The 14,538-nt window shown below is 34.3% G+C and overlaps 3 protein-coding genes across 5 annotated transcripts in view; 2 read left to right on the forward strand and 1 right to left on the reverse strand.

The window, feature by feature from the left end:
• The window catches only part of LOC109542423 (RING finger protein 44), a gene marked incomplete in the record, with an annotated part of 23,568 nt that extends 15,339 nt beyond the window's left edge, over window positions 1-8,229 (forward strand). Inside the window, 5 exon segments of the mRNA XM_048666976.1 lie at window positions 1-90; window positions 2,222-2,436; window positions 2,722-2,970; window positions 3,541-3,771; window positions 3,833-8,229. Of these exon segments, the coding sequence (XP_048522933.1) occupies window positions 1-90; window positions 2,222-2,436; window positions 2,722-2,970; window positions 3,541-3,771; window positions 3,833-3,895 (848 nt within the window).
• LOC109542425 (grpE protein homolog, mitochondrial) lies at window positions 7,574-10,940 on the reverse strand. Of its 2 annotated transcripts, XM_048667164.1 has the most exons (5): window positions 10,531-10,940; window positions 10,319-10,478; window positions 9,945-10,262; window positions 8,555-8,690; window positions 7,574-8,315 (listed from the first exon to the last, which is right to left on the reverse strand). In XM_048667164.1, the coding sequence occupies exons 1-4, from the start codon at window positions 10,602-10,604 to the stop codon at window positions 8,586-8,588; spliced, it is 657 nt and encodes a 218-aa protein (XP_048523121.1). In that variant the 5' UTR covers window positions 10,605-10,940; the 3' UTR covers window positions 7,574-8,315; window positions 8,555-8,585. The 2 variants fall into 2 exon arrangements, with proteins under 2 accessions (XP_048523121.1, XP_048523115.1); XM_048667158.1 differs by lacking the exon at window positions 7,574-8,315 and having other exon boundaries at window positions 8,380-8,690.
• Window positions 10,941-11,150: 210 nt separating this feature from the next.
• LOC109542424 (SWI/SNF-related matrix-associated actin-dependent regulator of chromatin subfamily E member 1) overlaps window positions 11,151-14,538 on the forward strand; it is an 8,877-nt gene continuing 5,489 nt past the window's right edge. The window contains exons 1-2 of one of the 2 annotated variants that reach the window (XM_048667007.1): window positions 11,151-11,534; window positions 11,596-11,870. In XM_048667007.1, the coding sequence (XP_048522964.1) occupies window positions 11,425-11,534; window positions 11,596-11,870 (385 nt within the window). In that variant the 5' untranslated portion in view covers window positions 11,151-11,424. The remainder of the gene's footprint in view (window positions 11,535-11,595; window positions 11,871-14,538) is intronic. The other variant, XM_019911650.2, reaches the window with a different exon arrangement.

A 14,538-nucleotide genomic window follows, 5' to 3' on the forward strand; every position in this document is an offset into this window, starting at 1 on the left:
CTACTGGTGCTCCCCATATCTCCTTATGTACGGCCCCCCCTGGTGCTCCACCACATCTGCATTCTTGTCACGTCCATGGACACATGTATAGTAAGTAATCTTCTAAATGAAGCAGAAAGAATGTGTAAAATGACATTGAACAACCCAACCAGCGTCTTTAAAGTTGATTTGAATTTGCAGTTTCGTCTAGAATACCATCTTCCAAGCATCACATCACTAATCAGCAAACCATTTTTATTCACCTTCTCATTTAGACAGGATTTTTTCCATGAAAATCAGGAGCACACAAAGGATATACGATTCATTTTGTTGATGCTTATGTAAGCTTGGGTATTCACACGCAATTTGTGATAAGGCGACGGAATTGTTTGGTAACATGTGTCCCATATGGCACTAACCAAAACCGTAAGAGCTACGAAATTGGTTAAGAAGAGAAAAGTCAGTCGATCAGAATTATGCTTTAAATCGTTTAGGAAGAAGGTTTCAGAACCTTGTGAAGATATCACGCGATCCAAGTATTCGAGTATTGAAATTGAAGAAGTTATTTAAAAATTCTTCAGTTGTTTTGGCTACAACGTTTTCATTTGATGTTTTTTTTCGGCTTTCTGGATGTGCATCTGTACCACCAATAGCGCCAATCTAAGTACTCAATTTTCCAAATTATTTGAAAAGTAGGTCAATAAAAAACTTAATTTTATAAAATATCGATGATGTCACGTCCATAGTCATAAATGTATTCAGAGCCGACTAAATTAGATGCAGATATATAAAAACAGCGTTAAATTCTGTTGTTACAGTGTTCGTAATTGGTACAATTTTTTTATAAAAGTGCGATTTGTAATAAAATATTTTTAAATATAGGAAATATAAAAATTGTTAGGAATTACTTGAGTATTCATCGAAAACGATACTTTTATCAAATAGAATAAATAACTGAAGTGCTTTTTCTCTTAACTTTTTCATCAAGGTATGACTCTCAGTTTTTGTCGCCTTCTGGCTTGCAGCACCAGTAAATGTTTGTAGTGCCATTTTATTAACATTTTGATTTGATCGAATATTCCCAATCAACTACATATTTCGATATTGTGCCCTCATTATCTCCAGCACTGTCTGTTTCGCTTCTTTTTCAGGGACACAATCAAAATCTACAAGTTGGTTATATTAAAGACGCATACAATTTTGCAAAACTTGCATTAATTGAGTTCTGAAATTGCTATTTTTTTGTAAAAGGAACAAGCTAGAACCAACTGTCTGAATTATTAACATATTAAACTACTCATTTCACCATTCGCTTTAATTCAATCAAACAAGTTTTCATATTCGCTTTAATGTTTGAATATAGAATTTTAATGTTATTCGCTAAGTTTGCTAGGTGTTTTTCGCCGTTTACATTTAAATTAAATTCTTGTGTCGATTTTTGATTGATATTGCAATAAAAACGTTTGTTTGAATTTGTTTCAACTCGGGCTGTGTGATGTGAGATTTTTGCTCACAAAATAGCCACCAATTTTAGAGCCGTGTTGAGCGCCTTTCCTCTATGGGCCTTTTCTCACAAGCGTGTAAACTATATTTACCGATTCAGGTTTTGTGAAATTATTAATCATAAAAATTCAGAAGTGTTGTATAGACATGAAGCAACGAAAAAATGTAAAGACGTTTTAAGAGTTTGTAATTTGAAGAAATGGTGAAAAATATGTAAATATTTTGCGTACCTTTTGAAAAGTTGAGAAGCATTCAAGTTTTATGAAAGTTTGCTGTAAGTTTTGTGAACAGTCGTTCCGACCATTTTCAATTTCTGTCAATAACCGAAAGGTTTCACCTTTTATTTCGCCCCTTCTAAACATTTAATAATATCTGACCAGATGTAAGAATGCTTTTTCCATTCGGTTGCCTCAGAAATTCCTAACATGTAGAAGTTGGAAACACGTACAAAAATTTGAACATAAGTTGGAATTTGCAAAATATTGAGTTTTCCATGCTTCTGTTGCACGTTCATTGCTGTTAACTGGCTGCTGTGTTATTTTGGTAAATTACAGCTCTATTAAGTAGCACTACAATATCTTATTTACTATATTAATTAATTCAGAAGCTATTATTGAATGTTGGGAAGGAAATTAGTTTTTCTTTTGATTGAATTTATATAATTTAAGTTAATCAACCGTCGGCTCAAATCACTCAGATTGTGTGACCTTTGTGTTCTATAAAATTTGTTTCTTTTTAGGTGCGCCTCTCGTTCCTCCAGTGCCATCATTGGCAAACTGCCTAGCGCCTCCCCCATTCGCTCCCGCCCCCACGCCGGTGCCAGTCACTGGTCATCATCAGCACTACGGACTGGGACCACGTCCTGAATTAGCCGAACTTGAACTTCTGCAACGCGGAGATGCGCATCAAGCTCATCTGACTCCCCATCCAGCTTTACATGTACCCCAAATTCAGGTTTGTATTCAAGCTTTGCGGATACGTGTAATCGGAAGCCAATTAGTTTTCTTCATAGAAAACTAAGGGGCGTTAGTATATTTTTTTGAAGCTAGAGTAACTAATGGTCTACTAAATGTATGCATGATTTGTTGGGACTGGGAGTTTGAAACAAATTTTCCAAAATCAATTGTAGATTTTTATTAGACACTAAAAAGTACTGGTGTTGAAGGTGGTTGTTTAAATGTAAACATTACTACGGGTTTTCTAGCCCATAGTACTGTTTCTTAGAATCAAACTGCACAGGTACCGGCATCAGCAGCTTCGCTCTTCCTATCTGAAGCCCGTGGAGGTCCGTTAGAACTGCTGAGACAACGTGGACCCACACATGCCCGACTAGCCCCACCTCGAGCTCATCGCTGGCATCATAATCCCATTTTGACTCCAGCGAGATATTCCGGATTTCTTCTACATTTCCTTGCTATGTTCTCAAATCCGCCAATGTCGCCGTTCAGTCAAACCGATTTGAGCAGTTCAGACAGCACTGAGACTGAGGTAAGTACAATTTTCATAATTTTTTTTCGGTTATTTATACAGAGTAATTAGTTTATACAGATTTTTGCTGTTAAAGACTTACCCGCAATAATAATAGCAAAGTTCAAAAGCTAATAACTTTCAATATACATATACATACATATACAAATATGTCATCATGTTTTAACCATTTTTTTACATATTTTGTTCGGTGCTCTTGGGGATGTTTGCTTGCGATTTGACGAGAAAGTTTTGTTTTCTTTTGCTTGGTTTGGTCTGCATACTATCCTCCAGGGTACTTACGGTTACTTCGTTTATTAGCGGCCCGGATGATGGCGTAATTGTCGAAAGCGCTTGGCCTTAATTATATTACATGCACACTTCATTACAACAATCTTATTTGATTGCATTTCATCCAGTGTGTATACACCAACTTCTTCGTGTCCTAATAATTTTGTTTAAAGAGCTTAATACGTTCGTTAATTACAGGGACACGAATTTTAAAACACTCTGTACTGTTTGATCAAACGAACTGTAGACTATTTTATATGCGATGCTTTGGTTATTTCAAAAAGTGTTTTTGTTTTTCAGAATTATGAAGCTCTATTGAATTTGGCTGAACAGCTAGGCGAAGCTAAACCCAGAGGTTTAGCTAAACTGGAAATAGAACAGCTAGTGAGTTACAAGTTTAATGCCGACACTCACGAAGGTGATCAAACATCATGCGTGGTATGCATGTGTGATTTTGAAGCAAGGCAAATGCTGAGAGTACTGCCTTGCGCCCATGAGTTTCACGCAAAATGCATCGATAAGTGGCTCAGAGTAAGTAGCTGCTTATTTGTTCCCATTTTCATCTACTTATATTTATTTTTCTTACTTTCAGTCGAATCGAACATGCCCAATCTGTCGAGGAAACGCCTCCGATTATTTTAACAATAACGAATGAGGCCGAGTGTCTCATTCCAACAAATAAGTAACGCACTAGCAGTAGTATAATCTATCCCGATTAAATGTACAAGTAAGGAATGTGGAAATCTTCTTGAGGTGCCATTAGTTGCCACAGTTGCCAGTAATGTAGAGTATATATCAAGTAAAACTCCGCTATAATTCTGGAATTTCATATTTTAAACGACTTATATGGGATAGCTTGATTCTTTTCCTTATTATATTATATTTTACAGACGCTTTGAGCTTTTTTCCTGAAAATAAGAGAGCTGGTATTTGTGATTAATTTCAGTGCAATGTTTATCAATATATCGATTAATAGCAAGTCAATAAATCAAAATGCACTAGTTAAATTAGCTGAATATCATGTTTTTTTTTATTCTTTTGTTAGACTCAGGGCTGTATGCACGGTAATGCTTTAAACGTAATTCAAAGTTGTGTCGGTTAAACTGGACGAATTTCATTGCGTTTACGGAATTATGGTCCTAAGATTACAAATCCGAAAAATCCAATTATCTCAATATTTGAAGGATTTTGTCAACGGTTTCGTTAGAAATTTGAATTTTCTTTGCACAACTTAACTTAGTCAGAAAAACTGTTTCGTACTAGCAGACAAAAGCTCACTAGCATACTTGTTATATCCCAAATGCCGTTACTTTCATGGGCTGTATACAGTATTTTATAAAAAGTTCGTATTTCAAATTCGCGTATGTGCTTTGCTTAGTTTTCCTATCTATCTTTAGTATAATATTTGTTGTTATGGCCTTTCCATACTTAGTATAAGTGTTTTTTAGAACATTCTAAAATCGTAGTTAATTTCCCCAGTATCTTTCTAGTCTCATTTGTGGCTAGGCAGTTTTCCCAGATGTACATACTATATTCTTGTCTCACACTCGACTTCTTTCGTTTTTCATAGTTCTAAGTTCTTCAACGCTTTCCTACCCATATATGGTATTACTATATTAACAGTTGTCTGCTATAAAGCTAAATTTTCTATTTGCCAAAATACCAAGTCATTAATATTTTCTGTCGCAACAAGTTAAATTCGTTTACGGTAAATCGAATCGACATTGCTTTTGCATCGCAACAAAACCATTAAAGGAGATCTAACTGTTTAATCTGTATTTGTATCTTTCTTACCGACATGCATATTAGTATCGAAATGTCCTTTTGCGGACTATAGGGCGTTCTCTAAAGGATTGTTCTCATTTATACGAAAAGGAAACTTGTGATATTACACATTCGCATTGTATTGGCTTAATCGGATCACCCACAACTCATCCCAATAACGTTAGATTGTCAATTACAACAGTTATAGGCTGTGTTTGATACCAAACATGTATTGTTCATTTAATGATAATATAACACGTCCAATTATTTTCAACTATTTGCATTAAAAAGAATATGTTTTCAACTATTACAGTGTATCTCGCTCCTCATATAAGTCGATTTTTCATCCATCTAATCAGGCTTAACGGTCTTCTCAATCAATGTACTAGATATAATTCTGTTTTTCAACAAGCAATTGTCGCATATACTTCATGTGGTTCCTAGGAATAGATGCACTCCGTTTCATGTTGCACTCGAGTGTGTTGTTTTCTACTTTTAATATATTGAATAATTGCTTTACGTAAAACGGTTATTTTCAGATAAAAAGCACGACATTTCTAGTGTTTTGTAAAATAAAATTATATCAGTATCGAATTCGATATACAAATCAAAGTATTGATAATGAACGAAATTAGACTGAAGCACTAATTGGTGATGTCTTTAATAGAACTATTACAATGTCAAAAATGTATTTACTGAAGCGAAATGAACATTAAGATGCCTTGATCATATACCAATTGCTTTTGAAAACAGATCTGCCTTATTTACACCAGCAAACTTCATAAATTTTGCCTGTTCTGATAATTTTTCACTTGGATGTGTAAGTGTTTTTATATTCGCTTCACAAGTTAACTACCTCTAACATGATGAAGTCTGCAATCATTTTTTAATCGAGGTCCCCACGAAAATGTTCTTAGCTAGCCTTTAATATATTAAATTTACATATACTGTAAATTTAATACTTAAACTTAAGTTAAAGGCACCCATTTGTTTTGAATAGAGAACTTATGAGTTTATAAAGTGAAATAATTTGTTGTCTCCCTTAATAGCTTCTTATATTGGTTTTACTGCATCAAACTTTGAAAAGTAACAGTTTTCAAGTCGAACAAATTGATTCAAAACGGATTCAACGGTTAGACGACGAGCCTGAACGAATACTCACTCCATTAAGACTTTCAATTTTATAATATTTATCAAGGCAGCTTGTGAACACATTTGTAGAAGACTAAACAAAAATTAAAAACTTGTAAAGGTATTTTGAGCGCTATAATGGAATCAATTGGAACTGGCATTAAACAATTTCAGTTAAAGTGATACACTTGTTTTAAAATGAGTTTGAGCTAAACTTGAGCCAAAAATTAAATTTATTGATTAATATATAAGTATTTCAATAAACTTTGGGGAAAAAAGATCGTGAGCTACAACCAAACTTTTGATTAATTGATCTAATTTTTCATCCTTATTTACAATTCGATTTAAAAAAAAAAAAAAAACCAAGGCATCCTAGGAACATTCCGCGGGTACCAGTGTAGAATTTAGTATTAGGACACTTAGTTCGGTTTCTAATTGTTGTGCGTATAATGACTACATAATAGTTAGTACCCTGTATGTGTTATTATTTGTTAAAATAATTTTGTTATTAACATTGAATTAGCTTATGTACTGTTTTGCTTTAGCTTTAAAGGGTTTTATGTTAATTTGTCCGTACTCTTCCGAAACGCGTTAACTTTTGTTGAGAAGTTTGTTATATCCGTTATCCATCGATTATTGATTTTTAATTGTTTGCTTCTGGTATGCTCTAAAAATCTTGAAATCCTCAAAAATGTTATTTTTGTCATTCCTTAATATTATTAACAACTGCAATAAGTCAAGTGCAATTACGGATTTTAAAATTTTTAGTGTTCTCTATAATAGGAACTGAGTGTATTGTTTAGTTAGTGTTCCAAACTAAACCCTAAATAGTATGTTGGATCTCCCTAATTACTAACAAATCTTATAATAAGCTATTCTTATACTATTTCAAAATACCAATATTCTTTTTCGTAGAATTGTGATACTATTTTATATTTGATAGATCGGGTCAAAATTTAACACCTGAAACCGAATTATAACATAATTCCTTCTTATCTTGCCTTTTAAGGACCAAGCCACTTTTGATTTCAACTTTGAACGACTCAGCATATTTATAGGTGAGAAATAGTGATACTTAGCGTGAAAGAAAAATTATTTTCTACTTACTTACGCACTAACGTATGTGAGAAATGTAAGTGAACATTTACTAATCTTCTACCAGAAATAATGTTTCCTCAAATTTATAAAATTGTCCGTCCACTACCAACATTTTACTATATTAAATAGGTCCTGAATAATTTGTCTGACCACGTACCAAAAAAAAGTAATTAATTATTTTCAGTTATATAAAAGTGAGCAAAGAATGGTATCAAAATTCTACAGAAACGAGTATGATCCAAGTAGTTAATATATTGCACCTGGAAAGCCCTTCATAGTCTATAATATGAAATTCAACATGTAGCCGGAAAAGGAAAAAATTAAAATTATGTAATAGGTGTGCCTTTGAATTGTACAATTTACTAGTTTATTTATGTCTTTCACATTTCCAAAAATGTTATTATCAAATTAAAGTAATTGTCTTAATTTCTATTTTTTAGATTTTTTAAACAGAAGATATTGCATTCTCTAGTTCAATGGTCAGTACTAATATTTATTAAGTTTATACAAATTTTCAAAACATAAATAATCCAATTTGTAGAAAACAGGCAATCTATTTTTTTGCAACAATGCATCTATGCCGTTGTAAATATTAGTACTGTATTTAGATCTGCAGACCCTATGAGCATACACACTTTTTTTGTATTTTTGCATTGTAAATACTAAACAAATATTTATTTCATTATTCTGTATTTAATTTTGCAGTTGATCGTTTTAGTTGCATTACTGTGCCCATTATGTATTTCAGTTTTATTTCAATTAAAGGTGCAAAAGTGTTACATATCTGGTATGATTCATATTATTGGAAAAGCAATATCTTCGCATTAACGGGTAGTTCACATTTTCAATGTTATAATAAAAACAACTTTTATATAGGTTGTATTTTTGTGAATGTGAATACGTGATATTTTGCTTTTAGTGAAAAATTTAACATATACGTACTAAAATGCTTATAGTGTTGTATGAGCTCTCATTTCAATAAACTATAAACAGTTAGAACTATTTTTGCTACTCCCAAAAATTGTTTAGTACTCTTAACTGAATACACACAGCAATGGGCTTCTTTTCTTGCAATCGGCCTTCTGAAACCCGAAGAAGTCAACTCTTATCTCGCAGAACTTATGGTAACGTATTCATTGAACTTGCTTTTAAATATCGCACTACGATTTATTCTATGAATTTGATGACATATTTATGTTATTTGAAATATAAAAAAACAAAAATATCTTAACAGTTTCTAATTAACATATAAAAACAATTCAATTATACACCTGTGTGTTCTTCTGTGGTATAATAAAACACACACTGGAACGTTCATTACCTTAGTGAACAGAAAATTATTTGCTATGCTGTTATTTCGAAACACCCACAAGAGCTGGTCGCAACACTCGGTCGTGTAATTTGTATCCAATCTTTGAAACTACTACGACAGTACCTGCTGCTTTTCCCTCCACTTCCTGAAAAGATACAAACACATATATAAATGCAAATACAAATTCAATTAGATGTAATGATGATACAGTTATTTTACTTTTGCTACTTCAAATATCAAAAGCTGTTCAAAATTGTGGCAGGAGGGCATTAAAACATTTTATGAGTAAAGAGTACTTTTTTAAAATTTCTACAAAAACCAAAGGCTATTCAGTTGTTTTAATTATTATTGTTAATGGTATTGACGTCCCGTGTTGTCGATCTAGCGATGAATTCTTAATTCTCGGGACTTCGATTTTTTTTTCCACCGCCCTGGACATTTCTCGCATTCACCCTTAAAATAATAGTGCAGAGAACAAGTGCTTCAAGGTACGAGGGAGGTCAGGAAAAAGAAATCGACCCATAGAGGAAATAATTTATTATTTTGTTTTCGCTCTGGATCGACTTGGAAGTCCCGAAGGAAGTGCACACTGAAGCAGTATCCAAAAACATCGCCACGCCAAGCGGTCATTTAGTGACTCCGAGATCGAAAACAAAAGTCCTGTTTTAGACTAAATGAAAACTGTTGAGCCAACAAAGGTAATATTGGGCGCGACACGAGAAAAACCTTCCACCGAGAAGCAATTGTGCGCGAGGCATAGACTCGACCTAATTTTAGTTGTTTTTTATTGTTATTTCCTTTATTTGTGGTGCTTGTCTTGTTAGAAGCTTGGCTTCTGAAAGACTCCATCAAAGGGGGATACTACTAGTTCCTGACATTCCTCTACGTGATTACTGATCACGTTTATTTTTTTACTTGTTTCTCCTGCGCATCCACCAACTGGTCCAAAATGTAGGGACGGAGTCTAGTCCACCCTTACAATCTTTAACACGTCAATTTTATTTGTAAGGAGGACACTTTAAATGAATATTTTTAGCGTTCTTGTTAACCCCCTAGGAGGGAGGGGTAGATGTCACCATTAGAATCTTCAATGGGAATTTAGTCTAGTGGCACATAGTTTTAAAAGGCATTCAATTCTCTTTTCAGTAGTATCCTACTTTGTTGCTTTTAGTCCAGCGGTTTCAGAAGGTATTCTCAGATTGGTTAAAAAACCGTTACATGAATACATTTTAAAGCACAATTTCATCGAACGTATCTCCAACGCTGTAATCTTTATATGAACGAAATCACAATAAAACATCACGTAATCATACTATATCGAATGCATTCAATTCTTTACGAAAAAGATTCAAAACGAAGGAAAAAGTTATGAATTTATATGGTGGCAAATGGGGCTTACCTGTTGAAATAGAGCTTCATGGAAATTGGGGTCGAACTTTTCATTTAGTGGATTAACTTGCTCTAAACCATGTCTTTTAAATACACTTTTCAATTGTGCCTCTGTCATAATCAAACCCTCATAGAGGCCTTTTAGATGCGGATTACTGTCTTTGATTTCATCTTTTGGCACCGTTTCTGTGGCCTTTCCCAGCACATCAGCCACATCTAATAGATCCTTACAAAAGCCTTGAATGCCATAAATTTTTGCCTCGCCTATCTGCTTCGTTAACCGTTGCCGTAAGTTTTCGCCGTCTGCCAAAGATCTTTTATATTTATCCTGCAATATATTAGACTCTGAAAGGTTCGCAAATAATGAAAAATCATGTGCTTTACCAGCAGCTCGGAGTTTTTCTCTGTCAGCTCAACAATCTGCTTATTGAGTTTCTCTATTTCTACATTTGACTTATCATCGTTAGCTGATGGTGATGTGTCCGTTTCGGATTTTTTCGTCTCCTCCGCTGTGTTAAATTTGATTTTCGAAATCATTAGGCTTCTACAATAGATTAATTCGAATCGAAGAAAACCCATGTAACTACATTACTCACCTGGAATTAAACAGAAATGATTCGTTTATACTTTGGCCAAATCTTAAGGCACTTCTTACACCAATCAAAGCCATTTTTTAAGTTTTTAGAGTTTGGTGTTGGAGGAATAAGCTGAAAAGTGCTGGAAACGTTCCAACTGTGAGGTTATATTACTTAAATTGTGTGAAATGACGTAAATTCAAAGTCAAAATGTGTCAGAAACAAAATTTCTTATAACTATAGAAAATTCTGAGATTTGGTATGTCCTACATAAAAACTATGTCTTGTCTTTTACTTACAAGTTTTAAATCAACTTTTTACGTTAATATTTATGCTTTTTTAAATTAACCTACATTTTTAATTGTTGTTGTTAACTTTGCGTTAAGCCGTAAACAATTGCTTTTGCTAATGTTACGAGCAAAATGGCGGCATTGTTATTTATAGTGACCCGTAGTAAATTCTTTTATATTATAGAACAACCAGAAAGGTGCTTAAAAGCCAATATATTGTAAATATTATGATTATGAATTTTTTATTAATAGCAACTGTCTAAATAGTCTCCATTTTTTCAAAAGTTACCTAAATATGGTTTAGAGATCCGATAAATCGGTCGCCACAGTTAAAACATTGTGGTTATAAAATGTCAGAATCCGTAAACACCATTTTGAAAGGTTAGCAACTTGGAGGAAGTATCGAATACTCCTCAACTTTCTCAAACATGCTTCTGCTGCGAATTTAGTGTTTCTTTCATAGTGTTTTTTAAGTTTATTTGCTTTTTCTTCAGAATCTGTCTCCGCGTTCAAATCACGAAATTTAACAGATTTATTCAAATTTACCCACTTTCAATCCGATTTTCTCAAAGATATTTTGAAATCAACTTTGCTTAGTAATATTAATAACCAAATATCTTATATAATGTCGGAGCCAGGAATTTTACATCCTCCTCAAATATCGGAAGACATGTTGACTGATCAAGAAGCAAATGATTTACTAGACAATGGAATACTGGTGGAAACTAATGGAAGGTAATTCTAGTTTACACTGCTTTGAACAATTTGCGTTTCAATGGCATACTTTTCGTTCCAGTGTCATTTGCATGTCGCTCAATGAGGCATTATCCTCGGACATGAACTTGTCTTCGGAAAGTCTCCGAAAAGTTGCTACCCAGCTAATAATCCAGCAAAATACCGGAACTAAAAAACCGGCTATAAGAATGACTTGCGACAGCGATGGGGGATTTTCAAGCGAATGTAGTGACAGCACTTATACAACCACTGGTTCCAGCACCGGTTTCCCTTCGTTTGCCAAATTTTCCTCATTCTCCAATGAACTTCATTTAAACAGCATGCTAAGACCCAAAGGTTCGTTTCTAAATAAGCATCTATTTATAGGATTAGCAGCTTTAGTTGATGATTTTTAAATGTCCAGAGCGAGTGATGGAAGAAGTAGAATAAAGAAACTTTTTCGATTGACCTCAAATCCGACTTTCGTTTCTTAACGGGGATCGGTTTATAAACCCTAATCGGTGGCAATTCTCGTTCTTGAGACTCGACTCGTACTTAAATGCAAATATTTGGGTACCACAATCACTTCAAATAATAACATGGCCCAGGAAACAAATAATAGCATACAACGTGCTAATCGCTGCTATTTCGACCTACGATGTGTAATAAACTTGAAAAACATATCCCGATACACGAAGATTACAATCTACACAACAATTGTAAGACCCATTATGGCGTTTGCCTGTGAGAGATGGAGTAACAAAACAGAACGAAATTCGGCTTACAATTTCAGGAAGAAAAATAATTAGGAGACTATATGGACCAACAACAGTATCGCTTAATAACAATAGAGAGCTGGAACAGTTGTATAACCAACCAGGAATAGTTAAAGTAATGAAATCAGAAAGGCTTGAATGGGCGAACGGAATCAACGAATTATTAAACGGTGCGGTAAGAGAATCCAGGCGGAAAATACCCCTCGAAAGACCAAAATTGCGCTGGAGAAATAACATTACATGGGATTTAAGAACACTAAAAATATCGATGATGCAAAAGATCGCGAAATATGGGGACATATTGTAAAGTCAGCCAAGACCCACCCTGGGTTGTAGAGCTACAGAGATGAGATGAGATGTTGACTCATACTAATGCATGGTTTATAAATACTATTCATGTGATTCAATTTTTCTTTTCAGCTTCGCTAATATCGCTTCGCGTGGTTGCATGTGTCTGAATTATTTTCAATAAAAAATCGATACGCCACTGGTCTTGTTTAAAACAAAAACTATTTTTCAAGCTGCTATTCAGTACGGAAGAAAAACTGTTTTGATGTAGAAAACAGTGGAATCAATCTATTGAATAACATATTTGCGATTGAATTAGTAACTTTTGCTGATTGTATTAAAATGAATAATACTACCCGCAAATAGTATGAATTCTATTTTTTTTCATATTTAACTGCATAGCAGATTTCGTTGTCTGTACTTAAATTAAAATATCTTTGAATATTCTTTAGTGTTGATTGAGTGCGTTTCCGAAAAAAAGGCTAAAAAAACACTAAAAACTCTTGCAAGGGATGCATCGGTTTTCCAAACAACATGTTCCAGCCACCCTGTTCTTGTGGCATATGCGATAAATTACTGGCCAAATGCTGTGTAATGAAGAATAATGCGAAAACAAATTGACTACATTCCAAGCAACGAAAGGCTTCGGAATGCTGAGAAATTCTTAAAATTGTTTTCTGGAGCAGATAATGGAATTTCTATTCTAATTCTAAAAATTAATTCTATTTTAATTTAAAAAAAGCACAGAAATTTTGATGCAGCTTTTTGCATAAGTGATGGCGAGTGTAACACAAGTCATCTAAAACCAGTTGAAGAATTGAGAAGAACGCTGTTGAATTCGTTGTAAATGATGTGAAAGATTTCTAAAAGCTGGGAAAAGTGAGAATGATGACAGAAATCGTTGATTTTAAAATTCAAAGTAGCACAAAGTGAATACTACAAAGTGTAAAGGAACATATAAATAATACATATACTTAGGAAGGAAAGGAGGAAAATGAGTAGCCAGAGGGAAAGCAATAAATCGTTCAAATTCCTCAATGATATCGGGAAGCTGTGCCCAAAAAAGTGTCGCTCTGAAAGCATATAGATGGTAATGCTGTAACAATAGAGAAAAGGAAACTGATGTGGAAACAATATGTGCAGGAACTTTTTCATGATGAGCGCATGAGATGAGTCATGGATCTGAAGAAGCGAGCATCAGACCAGATATTTTAAATTTGAAAAACGCCATAAGACATCTTAACAATGAAAAAACTTCAAGTGTGACTATATCATCATCATCTACGATGATGTAAACTGTAAAATGTAAAGAAACTGATGTAAACGATAAAAGTGACAGATTTCTAAAAGCTACAAAAAGTGAGAAAATTGAAAATTTTGGAACAGAAATCAACTTAACGGGAACCTCCGAAAATACTAGAAGCTGCAAAAGAAAATGTAAAAAATACTGTTGCGTTGGGGGGAAACCGAAAAGCCGAAACATTCACCGATTGATGACGCGGGAGATTTGGCCGCACTTTGGTCCATATAGGTAGTTGAATTAGAGTTGGTGGGTGAACTAGGTTTCACCACCGTTGTCCCCTGTAGCGCTAGGTTGTCCCCACCAGAACGGTGAATCTCATTATTGGTCGGATTCATAATGGGTGGTAACTTTATAATTAATAACACAACACAAACCTTCTGAAAAAATAAGGTCACCACTTGGGAATACCCCCTGGAAATACTACGCCACACACTATAGTTCGTAAAATCGTTCGTAAAAGTATTTCTTGGCTCACCGGGTAGGATGTCCAAGCGCGCTCCCGAGAAAACAATCGGTATCGCGACGAAACCTATCACACACTTGCAGGGGAATCCAATTTTGCTGGGAACCCATTTTTGAGCTGATTAACAATTGCCAGCAGGGCAGAAGCGCACGTGTTTTGCAGGGGAATCCAATTTTACTGGGAACCCATTTTTGA

The sequence above is a fragment of the Dendroctonus ponderosae genome, unplaced genomic scaffold (assembly GCF_020466585.1).
Source record: "Dendroctonus ponderosae isolate FM_Combo_2020 unplaced genomic scaffold, Dpon_F_20191213v2 Dpon_F_20191213_1, whole genome shotgun sequence".
NCBI lineage: Eukaryota > Metazoa > Arthropoda > Insecta > Coleoptera > Curculionidae > Dendroctonus > Dendroctonus ponderosae.